Raw genomic sequence first — 13,006 nt, 5'->3', positions numbered from 1 at the left:
AGGGAAGTGGTGGAAGTTTTGTCGCTTGGCTCGTTTAAAATAGAACTGGACATAGCGTCAGAGAGTTGCTGCAGGGAACTATCTTGTGTTTGGCCAAGTAGAGGAGGGGTTGAAACAGACGAGATATGATTTCATAGGTCTCTTCCTCCTCTAATAGATTAAACTCTATATCTGTGCTCAATCTGCCTTCCAGTCATTACAGTTAACCCCGCAGAGCCACCACATCTATGGGAGGATCTGGTCTTGCACATCTTTAACAAACTCATTAGCTAAGTTCCGATTGTAAAATTTTTATTACTGAAGCCATCAGTTTCATCTACGTACTTCAGTCAAGGGTAGATTTGATATGCTTTAGCTCCGAAAAGATCAGATCACAGCTTAAGTAAACTCTTCAAGGTAGGGAACATCCATCTCTTTGCTTTATGCTGGTACACTGTGTAGCAGAATGGAGCTGGGAGCTCTACATTCTACTATAACACAAATAATTAATTGCAATTTTCACATCTTCGGTGCAGTTTGCAGGGCTGGCAGTTAGAAAAATTATCCTTTGAGTTTGATAAATTTGGTAATCTTGCTGAGAAATCATTGAAAGAAAATAAAAATGGAACCTCACTAGGACATTATTTTTTTTAAATCATTATTCAGATATAACTACAATTTGAAAATACTAAAATACATATAAATTGCTTTTAAAAAGAAAGAAAACCAACCCCTTCTACCACAACCCTTTTCATATCCATTCAAAAGTTTATTGATTTTAGGCTGTCATAGCAAACCTGCAAGGCAGAGCTTTTCAGTAAGCATGAAAGATGCCATAAATGAGAATCTGACTCTCATAGATGAACATTTTCATTTCTGTCTACAATCAATAGAAAATCTTTATATTTTGCGGAGGGGAGGGAAAGACCTTCAAAGAAATCAAAATTTTAGGCAAAAATTCATTTGCCACTCAATTGTTATTCAACATTTTTTTCTGTCATGTTTGGCTCAGAACTGGGCACTGGACATTTATAGTTATATTGGACATTTAAATTTCTTAAAATTGGGATTGGATATTTATATGGCTATCAAGAATATTCAGAGGCATAATTAATTATAACAGAATTGTAGATGAGATAGCAGATCTCATGCTTCCGGGCATTAGCCAATTTCTAAGTATTAGAGACCAGGATGAGATCTAATGTGAAGGGCAAATTATCCCACATCTGCATACTGCAAGGTTCTTGCACCTCCTCTGAAGCATCTAGCACTGGCCATTGTCAGGGACAGAATACAGGACTACCATGACCTCAGAAGTGCTACAGTCTGGTATTTCCTATGTTTCTAAAAACTGCAAATCTGTACCTACTGAAGTCAATGGAAACAAGAAGATAAAAATGGCCAGAACAATGGTCCATCTAGCCTAGCCCAGCATCCTGTCTTCCTACAGTGGCCAGTGCCAGATGCTTCAACAGAAATGACTAGAACAGGGCAATTATCAAGTGATCCATCTTGTTCCCCCCATCCCAGCATCTAGCAGTCAGAGACTTAGCAACCCCAAAAGCATGGGGTTGCATCCCTTACCATCTTGGCTGAATCTGATAGGCACTGGTGTATCAACTGTCACCTAGGTTCTCAGCAGGGACTCAATCCAGGACCTCGAGAGCTAACACACAAGCGACTACACATCTTGACTAACTCCTGTAGCTGCCAGCTGTAACAGACTCCTAAACCCTGTGAACCAGAAATGGAGAAGGAAGTGTAACAGATTGAAAGGTGAGTTACACAAGATGAATAGTCCCTCAAAACCTCCTAGGATCATGCAGGGGGATGTCTGAGTCCAAACAAAAACAACCCAAAACTCTTGTTCTAAGATTTATTTTTAAAATAATTCACGAAAATTTTATAGTTCAGTAAAATTTTAACTAAACGTTGGACCCAACTGCTCTGCCACTGTCCCTTTAAATTTGCCCAGTGCAATGGTTCCTTGTTAGGAATACTGTGAATACGACCAAAGCCTAAAGCCTACTCTTGACTTGTAAATTAAAGCCATACCTCAGCCAGAACAAGGGGAAGCAAACCTGCTCCTGCAGCCCTTTTCATTTCACAAGCAAGGTGTCTCCAGGGGCCGTGTTCAGAAAATAACCCTTCTACATGCACGCACACACACGAAACCTTTAAAAAGAAACTTTCCAGGAGTTCAGCTAAAGTTAAAACAAAGTGAGTAACGTGAAACTCAGTGTTGGAGCAGAATGGAAAGTACACTTAGTATGAATGACCTGCCCTGCCATATGGAACCCCCCATGAGACCAACCTATAAAGCTCTGTGCTTCTGTTGGAGCGAGGTTAGCCACATCAACTCTCTCTAGGGGTGGTGCAGCTTTTCAATAAAGTCATAAATAAAAAATAAATAAAATGAAGGGGGGAAAAGAAATCCCAGGGAGAAAAGGCCAAAAGGAAATGACCTTCCCCTCTATTAAGTAGGTGACAGATGGGTATTATAAACGCATCATGGGTTGGAAAGGAAAAAGTGCAAGGAGGTGACACACTGGCCCTTTCAACATGGGTAGAGTCTGGGAGTTGGATCTAGCTATGAGTGAGCAAAAGCCTGGGACAGTTTTCTTGGCGACAGACATACTGGACGCATCGAGTTCATCACTGGCAGGATGCTTCCATAATAGGCGCCCTTTGCTTAGAAAGGAAGTGGGGACTCAAAGCCCCAAATGGGAGGAAATGGAACCTTGGATTATCTGGCGAACTTAAGGGGCACAGTCTTGGGACACATGGTCATGTTTTCCAGTGAACCACAAAGGGCTCCATTAATTCCTCAGCAGTTCTCCTTCCCTTGAACGAGACTGTGGCAAAGGGTTTGCAAAGCTGCCCATTCTCCAGATCTCCCTTTACAGGCAGAGGCCAGGTTGAAATCCTTTCTGGAGAAGCAAATTACTTTAATAATAGTGTGTGTGTGTCTCTCTCTCTCTCACACACACATTTTCTACTGCATCCTACATCACAGTCTCTAGGTGTCAGTAACACTTACCAGTAGCCTTTCCATAGCTCCTTCCACCTGGGCTTCGCTAGCACTAAACTGAGCTCCCCACAACTTTGTGAGGCAGTCTACAGAAGGGCTAAGGCTAACAGTTTTTAAAGCTTGGGTTGGCTCCAATACAGCCATTCAGACTCAAGGGGGAGCTGGTCATGCAGGGGACATTTAGGGCTGCTATTTTATCATGCCCATATTGTCTGAGCCTGCAGTGCCTTGAGATGGGGCTGGGGTGAGGCAGGTGCACCCAAACAGAACTGTCAGGAGCTCAAAGAGTTACTCTGGGCCTTCAAAGGCTTGTGATGTCAGTGATGTGACTCAGCAAGGAGCAGCAGCAGCAGCCTGCTATCAGGGCACCCTTGGAGCAGACAATACACAGAGCTCGACGCTGGCCTCACAGATGAAACTGAGGGGCTAGAGTAGAAGAGGAACAGGAGAACCAGGATAAGGGCAGGGAAGCAGGAGGTGGAAATCAGCAGATAGAAGCACCACATATGCTGGGGTTTCGAGTGGAGGAGTCCCAGCAGGTTGGAAGATGCAGGGGCAGTACCGGGTTTACAATGGCGCCAGTGGTGCTATGGAGCTGGGCCCATGCTCAGAAGGGGCCCTGGCCAGCTCCACTTGCACTGCACCCCGAGACCCCGCTGGCTCCCCCACCACCACTACTTGCTCCTCACGGCCTGCCTGCGGGCCAGGCAAGGGCTCCTCTCCACCCCTTGGCCCCACCCATCGGCTTCTCTCTGCCTCCTGGCCTCCAGCTCCGGGCAGCTTCTGCTTCCCCTCCACCTGTGAGGCCCTGCCTGTCTCCCCAGATCTGAGATGCCTGGGACTGGTGCAGAAGCTTGACCAGTCTTGGCCAGTTGAGGGGGACACAGTGTGGGGTGCTTGGCTGGGCCCCTCCAGGCAAGTGGGTCCTAAGGGAGCCTGGCTGGGACAGGCTCTGTCCTGGCTGATCGCACCCCTCCTGAGGGACCGGAGTGATTCCCCGCCCTGGGACCAGCCCTTGCTGCATTGCCGGCTCAGCCTAGCAGACACAGTCGCCTCCCAGCAGGGTTGGGGAGTGTGGCTGGGAGGCAGGGCATGGGGGAGTGGGTCTCTGGAGGGCCTTGTGGGGGATGCTGGGCTGGGAGGGAGAGGAGAAGATCTGTGTGTGCTGGGGCACTAAGGAGTGGGGGTGATGGGTGGTTGTGGTGGCTGTAGGCGGGGGGGCACTGGGCAGTGATAGTGTTGTGCAGGGTGCTGTGCATTTTTGGCAGGGTCTACAGGGGGTGGAGCTGCCATAACAAGTCTGGGGGAGCTCTGGCCATAGGGAGTCAGGGGAGTGTTATGGTGTTGGGCGAGGGGGACGGGGCTGTGTGACATGGCATGGACCCACCCGAGGGGAAGGGGCACACTGGAAGTACAGGGCTGAGCGGGCCATTGTGTGTCTGGCAACTGCCAGTTTGTAAATAGTGCCCTGACACTGGACGGGGCGGAGCAGGACTAATCCCCCTGCACACACCATGGGTGCCCACAAATATGTTTGGCACCAGGCCCACAAAAAGTTACTCTGGCCCAGGGGGCGGGGATTAAGGTAACAGGGAGTAGGGGTTGGGGTGTGGCTAAAAGCAGAGGGGCAGCGGCCCTGATCCCCGTGACTTGGGAATCCAGCATCCTCGCCGCTCACAACTCCCCTCCAACCCTGGGGGGGGCAGCAGCACCCTTCCCCCCACACCTTCACCCTTCTGACCCCTGGGGGGGGCAGCAGCACCCTTCCCCCCCAGACCTTCCCCCTTCCGACCCCTGGGGGGGGCAGCAGCACTCCTCCTCCCTACACCTTCGCCCTCCGACTCCTGGGGGGACAGCAACACCCCTCCCCCCACACCTTCACCCTTCTGACCCCTGGGGGGGACAGCAACACCCCTCCCCCCCACACCTTCCCCCTCCGACCCCTGGGGCAGGGGCAGCAGCACCCCTCCCCCCCACACCTTCACCCAGCTGGGGGGAAGGGCAGGAGGAAGGGGGCAGGGGCGGACAGCTGGGGGGGAAGGGCAGGAGAAAGGGGGCAGGGGCGGACAGCTGGGGGGAAGGGTGGGAGGAAGGGGCCAGGGGTGGACAGCTGGGGGGAAGGGCGGGAGGAAGGGGGCAGGGGCAGACAGCTGGGGGGAAGGGCAGGGGCAGACAGCTGGGGGGAAGGGCAGGAGGAAGGGGCAGACAGCTGGGGGGAAGGGCAGGAGGAAGGGGGCAGGGGCAGACAGCTGGGGGGAAGGGCAGGAGGAGGGGGCAGGGGCAGACAGCTGGGGGAAAGGGCAGGAGGAAGGGGGCAGGGGCAGACAGCCGGGGGGAAGGGCAGGGGCAGACAGCTGGGGGGAAGGGCAGGAGGAAGGGGGCAGGGGCAGACAGCTGGGGGGAAAGGCAGGGGCAGACAGCTGGGGGGAAGGGCAGGAGGAAGGGGGCAAGGGCAGGGGCAGACAGCTGGGAGGAAGGGCAGGAGGAGGGGGTGGGGGCAGACAGCTGGGGGAAGGGCAGGAGAAAGGGGGCATGGGCAGACAGCTGGGGGGAAGGGCAGGGGCAGACAGCTGGGGGGAAGGGCAGAAGGAAGGGGGCAGGGGCAGACAGCTGGGGGGACGGGCAGGGGCAGACAGCTGGGGGGAAGGGCAGGAAGAAGGGGGCAGGGGCAGACAGCTGGGGGGAAGGGCAGGGGCAGACAGCTGGGGGGAAGGGCAGGAGGAGGGGGTGGGGGCAGACTGCTGGGGGGAAGGGCAGGAGGAAGGCGGCAGGGGCGGACAGCTGGGGAGAAGGGCAGGAGGAAGGGGGCAGGGGCAGACAGCTGGGGGGAAGGGCAGGAGGAAGAGAGCAGGGGCAGACAGCTAGGGGGAAGGGCAGGAGGAGGGGGGCAGGGGCAGACAGCTGGGGGGGACTCTGAGGGGAAAGGGGCAGACACCTGGGAGGGACCAGAGGGGAAAAGGGCAGGAAGAGAAGTCCAGAGAAAGACAGCTTGGGGAAAGGGCAGGAGGAGGGGGCAGACACCTGCAGGGGAGGCTGTACATTTTGCAGGGTCTGCAGGGCAGGAAGAGGTGGGCAGAGACAGACAGCTGGGGGGCACTCTGAGTGGGAAGGGGCAGACAGCTGGGAGGGACACCAGGGGAAAAGGGCAGGAAGAGGGAGGCAGAGGCATATGGCTCGGGGGAGACCCAGAGAAGAAAAGGCAGGAAGAGTATGAGAGAGACAGACAGCTGGGGGGCAGAGGCAGACAGCTGGGAAGGGACATTCCGGGGGAAGGTTCAGGAAGAGAGGGCAGCTCGGCGTGGGGGAGTCTGTCTTACATTACAGGATGTGGGAGATTCAAGTACCAGGGTATGTTCTAAAATTTCTGGTCCTTGTGAAACAAGTTGAGGCCAGTTTCAGTGAGGAGGGGAGCGCCCCTGTCATAAGTAAATCATACACATTTCAATACATAAAATGCAAGGTAATAAATGTAGGAACAAAGACTGTAGTCCATACTTACTGGATGGGATATTCTATCCTGGGAAGTAGTGACTGAAAAGAACTTGGGGATCATGGTGATAATCTCCTGAATGTGAGGTCCCAGTGTGTTGGAGTGGCCTAAAGGGCTAATGAGATCCTTGGATGTATAAATGCGAATCATGAGTTGAAGTGAGGAGGTTATGTTTTTTCTGTGTCAGTCACTGGTGTGACCACTGCTGGAATCCTGTGTCCAGTTCTGGTGTCCACAGTTCAAAAACAATGTTGATAAATTGGAAAGGATTCAGAGAAGAGCCACAAGAACGATTAAAGGACTAGAAAACCTGCTTTCTAGTGACAGACTCACACTGAATCTATTTAGTTTAACAAAGAGAAAGTTAAGGGGTGACTTGATCACAGTTCGTAAGTATCTACATGGGGTACAAAAATTTTATAATAGAGGACTCTTCAATCTAGCAGAGAAAGGTATAGCATGATTCAATGGTTGGTAGATGAAGCAAAACAAATTAAATGAAAAAATAGGGCAAATTTTTAAGAGTAATTAATAATTGGAAGAATTTATAAAAGGTTGTGGTGGATCCCCATCACTGGCAATTTTTAAAATCAAGATTGGATGTTTTTCCAAAAGATCTGCTCTAGTTCAAACAGGAATTAATTCAGGGAAGTTCTGTGCCCTGTGTTATGTAGGGCAGACTAGGTGATCATAGCATCCCCTTCCGGCTATGAAAACCCAGAGAGATGCCAAAGAATGGGTCAGTGGAAACTGAATTGTGTTTTCCTCCCTAATGGCAGTCCCTCTGGGTAATGGATTGAGACTTAGCCTATATCTACACTTAAAACTCTACAGCAGCATAGCTGCACCTGCACCGCGGTAGCGTACACACCTACTACAGCAACAGGAGAATCGTAAATCCACCTCCCCGAGAAACGGTAGCTAGGTCAAGAGAATTCTTCTGTCAACCTAGCACTGTCTACACAGGAATTTAGATTGGCTTAACTATGTCGCTCAGCGTGGATTTTTCACACCCCTGAGTGACATTGATGGGTCAATCTAATTTTCTAATGTAGACCAGCCCTTACTGGGGGGAGGAGGTGTGTGGAAGAGTTTGCATTAAAGCTTTGTCCTTGTGTACTCAGTACTAGTACAAGGGGCTAATCACATGGATCTCCTGGTAACAGAGAATGCTTCACAGCGTGGTAACACAGGAATTGAATTGCCAGACTAGATCGGGCCCATAGGCATCTAGTTCAATATCCAACAGTGGCCAGTACCAGATGTATTACAGATACAAGAAACCCCCTAGTAAGCAGGTTTGGGACAACCAAAATCCTAAATATTGGGAGTAGGATTATGTCCCCAAATGACTGCTGGTTATTTTCTATAAACTTCCTAAAGAGGTATCCAGCAGAACTGCAATAAACAGAGAATGTCTGGAGATCCAACTCTTTTATTATGGAAGTCTATAAAATAGCCACATTGATTATTTTTTAAGATCACAAAATACACAACATCCATTTTAATATGTGACACATAATATTATATACACATTAAAAACCACATGACTGAAACACATGTTCACACGGCACCAAATTCATAACCAAAAAATCCCCACAAGTGCTTTTTCTTAAGATTAAAAACAACTGCAATAAAAACATATTAATTTTTTTTCCAGACAAAGTTTACAATAAAGAGAAAAAATTCATATCTTACTAAATAACAAATATTTAACAGCAAAACTTTTATACTAAATATCTATTTTGAATTATAACAAAAATAGTACTTATAATAGTTTATAAAGACAGACCAAAAAAAATTGTGTATAAAATAATATTATAGCGAATTGGACTGTGCTAGGAAAAAAAAATTCTGAGATTCAAAGTGCTTTATTCTGCAAACCCACTGCAGCAACTTTTTTTTTAGTCAAGTTATATTAGTTAGGAATGGTAAATCAAAAGCATGATCTATTTATATCTAGATAAAACACACACACACACACACACACACACACACACACACACACACACAATAGATAGATGTATGCATCTTACATTATCTCTCTCCGGTCATTTATTCATTCAAAAGCGTGTTTGGTTTTTATTTTGTAATGAAATTTTAAAAAATGAAAACACTTCACTGATCTCCTGAGACTCCAATGCCCTTCTAAAAGTATCTCAGAAAACACTTTGCTAATGATTATTTGAAGGGGTTTGATCTGAAGTCAATGGAAAAACTTTAATGGACTTCTGTGGGGCCTTTTATCCCTCCCCACCCTGCTCTTCTCATTACCTGTGGCCTCTCACTTCTCCTTCCCTTGTCCTGTGTGTTCCCACCAAATAATGTTTTCAAAAAGATCGTGGGGTTGCAAGTGGCTTTTACAGACATCTTGAAAACAGAATTTATCAAGGCCTGAAAACTGGGTATGACATATAAAAAAAAGAGTGGTTCTCTAGCTTTTTTATCCTATGGACCATCTCCACTCTCAACGCCCTCTTCTCCATGATTCTCAAAATTTTTCAGTGGATCACCAGGAAATATGTGGAGACCCACAGACTGACACATTTCTATCCAGGACAGGAAATGGCAGAAAGTTCACAAGAAAGCCTGATCTTGTGAAGTTTTCATCGAAAGTTAGATCCGGAGAGTGTGAAGACCCAAACTTGGACTGCAAAGTTTCTGAGTGTGGGACATGAGCCTGAGCCACGCATAGGTGTGGAGGATTTAGATCTGTGTTTTGGTTCAAACAGCCATAAAGATTACGGGCTAGCTGCCAAATCAGAATCTGGATCTGAACTTCAGAGTTCAGAGGCTACAGCGTCTTGGTTCAGGCCAATCCCTGTTAAAATAAAAACCTGCTATGAAACGGCCACAGAGAGATTATAGAGCAGCAAGCCTCAGAAACGACCACATTGACGCTGAGTCTCCCAAGTCACATGCACTCATGGAAGTCAGAGCTCATATGTGTGTGTGTTTGTCGGTCTATGCGCTTCTATATGATTTTTGGCAGCATAGTTTAAAGTGATGATTAAATCTTTAGTGTCTCCCCTTCCAGGGAACCGCCAAAGTCTTTATTGATCCTGAACGGATGAACGGCTGGCTAGAGCAGCCTTCAGCATCTTTCACTCAGCACTGCCTTAGAGCCTTCCACTGACTCATCCCAGTTTTCAAAAGCCACACCTGCAAACCCTGCACAGGCCTGGTGGGAAGCTCCCACCCCTCCTTCCTTCAGATTTCAGCTCCTCTGACTTATCCTGACAAAAAACGAGCCGCCCACCCTCAACAGCTTCATTGGCACTCAGGTCAAGGGAGTTCTCAGCTCTGGCTCTTGTGTTTCTCCTTCTCTGCCTGATGAACTGTATGAGGTGCCCCTGTTACAGCAAATATATCTGAGAGAGAGGGTGAGCACACTGAAAGGTCTGTATAAAGTCAGTGCTTGCAGCTCAGATGAACAGCACGCCTGTCTTGGACAATTGCGAGAGAGATTTCTCTTCCCTGAGACTGCCAGTCATTGACCATGGCCGCTACAAAGTAGAAGCGGTACATGTGGTTTGCCTGGTGTCAGCTGCCAAACCTGTGCCCTGCCACTAGTAAAGCAAAAAGAGATGTTGCTTCTCAGGGCAGAAGTGGTGAGTGCCCACCATACCAGCTGAAGCAGGAATTGGGCATGCTCAGCACCTCTAAAAAAAAAAAAATCAGACTGGTAACTTTTTAAATTTTGAGATGGCCCTGAACCAAAACACCAGATCCAAACATGTCTGAATGCTGAGAATCCAAATACTACAATACAGGCCTTGCTTTCTTTCAGAAAGGAACACCCCCATTTCGAATGTGACTGGGCAGTATACAAAGTTCCCAGTGTCTCTAAAAAGCCGTTGCATTGATGGCAGCTCACATGCCCTGACAAACACTCGCAGGACAGCTTCTCACTTCAGCTGGATGCCGCAGAGGGAAGGTTTAGCTCAGAGGGAGCCTTCCACTCATCTCCAACACTCTTTAATGCAAGCACCTCTGTGGTCAGGGGACAGTGGCAGCTGTGGGTGTGACGACCAGTTAATTTTTAGAGGCTTAGTTCTGCAGAGTTCCATGAACAAAACAACTGCACGCTCTGAGCAACGTTATTTAGCAGCACCCCAGTACAGTTTATGAAGTACATGTGATTCAGAGTTCAGTGCACACACCGAGGGGCCTGAGAGATCTGGAGAGAAGGCAAAAACAACACAGCTCACTGCAAAACTTGGGGTTTGGGAGGGATCAGACAGGGCAGGGGGAATGGACAGTTACACACATGCCATGTAGCAGCAGCAAGCAACTTCAAAAACGTACACATCGGAGACCACAGTTCTACTCTCTGAACTGAGATCAGCTCACGCTGAAGCGGGTGAGAGATTCCCATCAGAGGGCAGAATTTGGCCATTACTTTGTCCCACAGTACAGATCAAATGGCTTGTTTGTTCACAAAGCACAGGCAGAAGAGAACGCCCTGTCCAGCTGACTCTTCAGTGGCCGAGTGGTCCTTGCAGCAACACCAGTGGCCATGCCAGAAGCCAAACTGATGCCGGGTTCAGTTTGTGTGCCGTTACCCAGAATGCACTTCCCAGCATTTGTGGGCAGGGGCCGCTGTCATCTGAACACAGAGTTCTTTTCCCCACATGCTGTGAGAGACAAATCAGAACTGGAAAGCGTTTAGAAGGGTTTAGGGATTGGGAGTGGGGGGGGATTTGTTCTTCGTTCTCTCCAAAGAAAGCAAAACAAAACAAACACTGTTATCACCAACTAATTTAACACTGTTCAACAAGATCAAAGGCCACCAGAGGTAGCAGCCTGCCGTCAGATCTCGCCAACACCTCCTGGCCTGGTTTCAAGGAGGCGAGTGGGGCAGTCAGACCTCTGATCGCTAGCTAATTTCAAAAGCTTTTCCCGCAGCAGGCATCCTCTGCCCTCCTCCTTGCAGCAGAAAGGTTTATATATATATAATATTTATATACTGTGTATGGTCAGGCAGTCCAAGCTCTACTAGTGTTTGAAATTCTTCTTAAAACAAAACAAAAAAACCAAACCAGCCAATCTCCTTGTACTTTCCCCACAGAAATAACAATCGTTTTGGCAGCTTTGCTGTGGGAGAAAGTCTCGACCAGGAGGTTCTGCAAGGTTAGTGTTGTGGAGAAGCTTCTTTTCCTGTTTTCTCCTTTCGTTCTGTCCCTTTTCCCACCCACCCCCATTGGCCCTCCCCCGGTGAAGGGAAAGTCAGCTTACACTGTTGCCCCCAGCATGGCTTCTGTCTCCGTCAGGATCTCATTCTGATTGGAATCCAGTCCGAAGAATTTGACCTTGAGTCCATCGACGGGGTGGACCACAGGGACCAGCGTGATTCTAGGGAAAGTCCTGGTGGCTAGCTCGAACCGGCTCGTGCTGGCCAGCTCAATGGCTAGCGCCTTGAGGAAAAGCTTGGCCAGATGCTTGCCAAGACAGGTCCGTACGCCCCCGCCAAAGGGGAGGTAATGAAACCTGCCATCTTTGTCTTCTGTACGGTCTTGCCCGAAGCGGTCAGGATCGAAGACATCCACGTCCTTGAACACCGGGGCGGTGTCGTGTGTGTCCCGGATGCTGTACATGACGCTCCAGCCTTTGGGGATTTGAAAGCCCTACAGAGAGGGAGACGGGGGAAGAGAAAAACAAGAATGCCTCAATGGTAACGTAGCCATCCACAGAACGAGACCATGCAAGCTGGGCGAAGCCGCTGTGCGGGTGAGCTGAGACGCTGCTGATACTGGGAACTCTGTTTGAGATCCCTGATCATGAATAGAATATACTAACGGCTTAACGTGGAATCACCCTGCCTTGAGATTACGGTAGGACTGTGGGGTTCTCTTTCTGACCTGCTGGGGAATCAATTATCTATTTGTATTGTGGGTACAATCCTCATTATGGGCCAAGACACAATTATGCTCAGCACTATGTAAACACAGAACAAAGACACTTAAGAGGACTTCGGTCACTGTGAAAGTCCTTCTGTCTGAAATATTTTTACCTACTAGCGTTACATGTGGTATCCAAGATATCCAGAATTTAATGACAGAACAACTTTATTTTTCCCAGTGTGTTTTCAGTCCATGTGATCTAGTATGTAGGATGCTGGACTGGAAGTCAAGAAACCTGGGTTCTCTTCCCAGCACTGCAATTCTCCTGCTGGGTAACCCAGACAAATCATTTCTTTCTCTGTGCTTCTGTTTCCTCTCTCTTCCTTTATCAGACTTGTCTATTTAGACTGCAAGCTCTTTAGCGCAGGAACTCACTGGGTGTCTGTACAGCACCTGGTGTAATGGGGCATTGACCTTGCTGGGATCTGGATGCACTATTGTAATACAAGCAAATACTAATTTGTACATTAGTGAATGTGAATAGTCAGTTTTGAGGAGTCCTTGGTGGAGTCCAGCTAGGCTCCAATCCAGCAGACACTTCGCCGCCAGTGCAACCTTTTCTCGTGCGTGCAAGTGGTTGCAGGATTAGAATCTCTGCTTCCC

At 48.6% G+C, this 13,006-nt stretch overlaps 1 protein-coding gene across 3 annotated transcripts in view; it reads right to left on the bottom strand.

The window, feature by feature from the left end:
- Positions 1–7,966: 7,966 nt before the first annotated feature.
- LOC127046400 (cytochrome P450 26B1) overlaps positions 7,967–13,006 on the bottom strand; it is a 45,893-nt gene continuing 40,853 nt past the window's right edge. For all 3 annotated transcript variants that reach the window (XM_050943392.1, XM_050943394.1, XM_050943393.1), the window contains one exon: positions 7,967–12,127. In XM_050943392.1, the coding sequence (XP_050799349.1) occupies positions 11,735–12,127 (393 nt within the window). In that variant the 3' untranslated portion in view covers positions 7,967–11,734. The remainder of the gene's footprint in view (positions 12,128–13,006) is intronic.

This window comes from Gopherus flavomarginatus, chromosome 3 (genome assembly GCF_025201925.1).
Source record: "Gopherus flavomarginatus isolate rGopFla2 chromosome 3, rGopFla2.mat.asm, whole genome shotgun sequence".
NCBI classification, from domain to species: Eukaryota; Metazoa; Chordata; order Testudines; family Testudinidae; genus Gopherus; species Gopherus flavomarginatus.
Note: the sequence above shows the minus strand (reverse complement) of the source record. Positions and strands in the feature narration are given on the sequence as shown.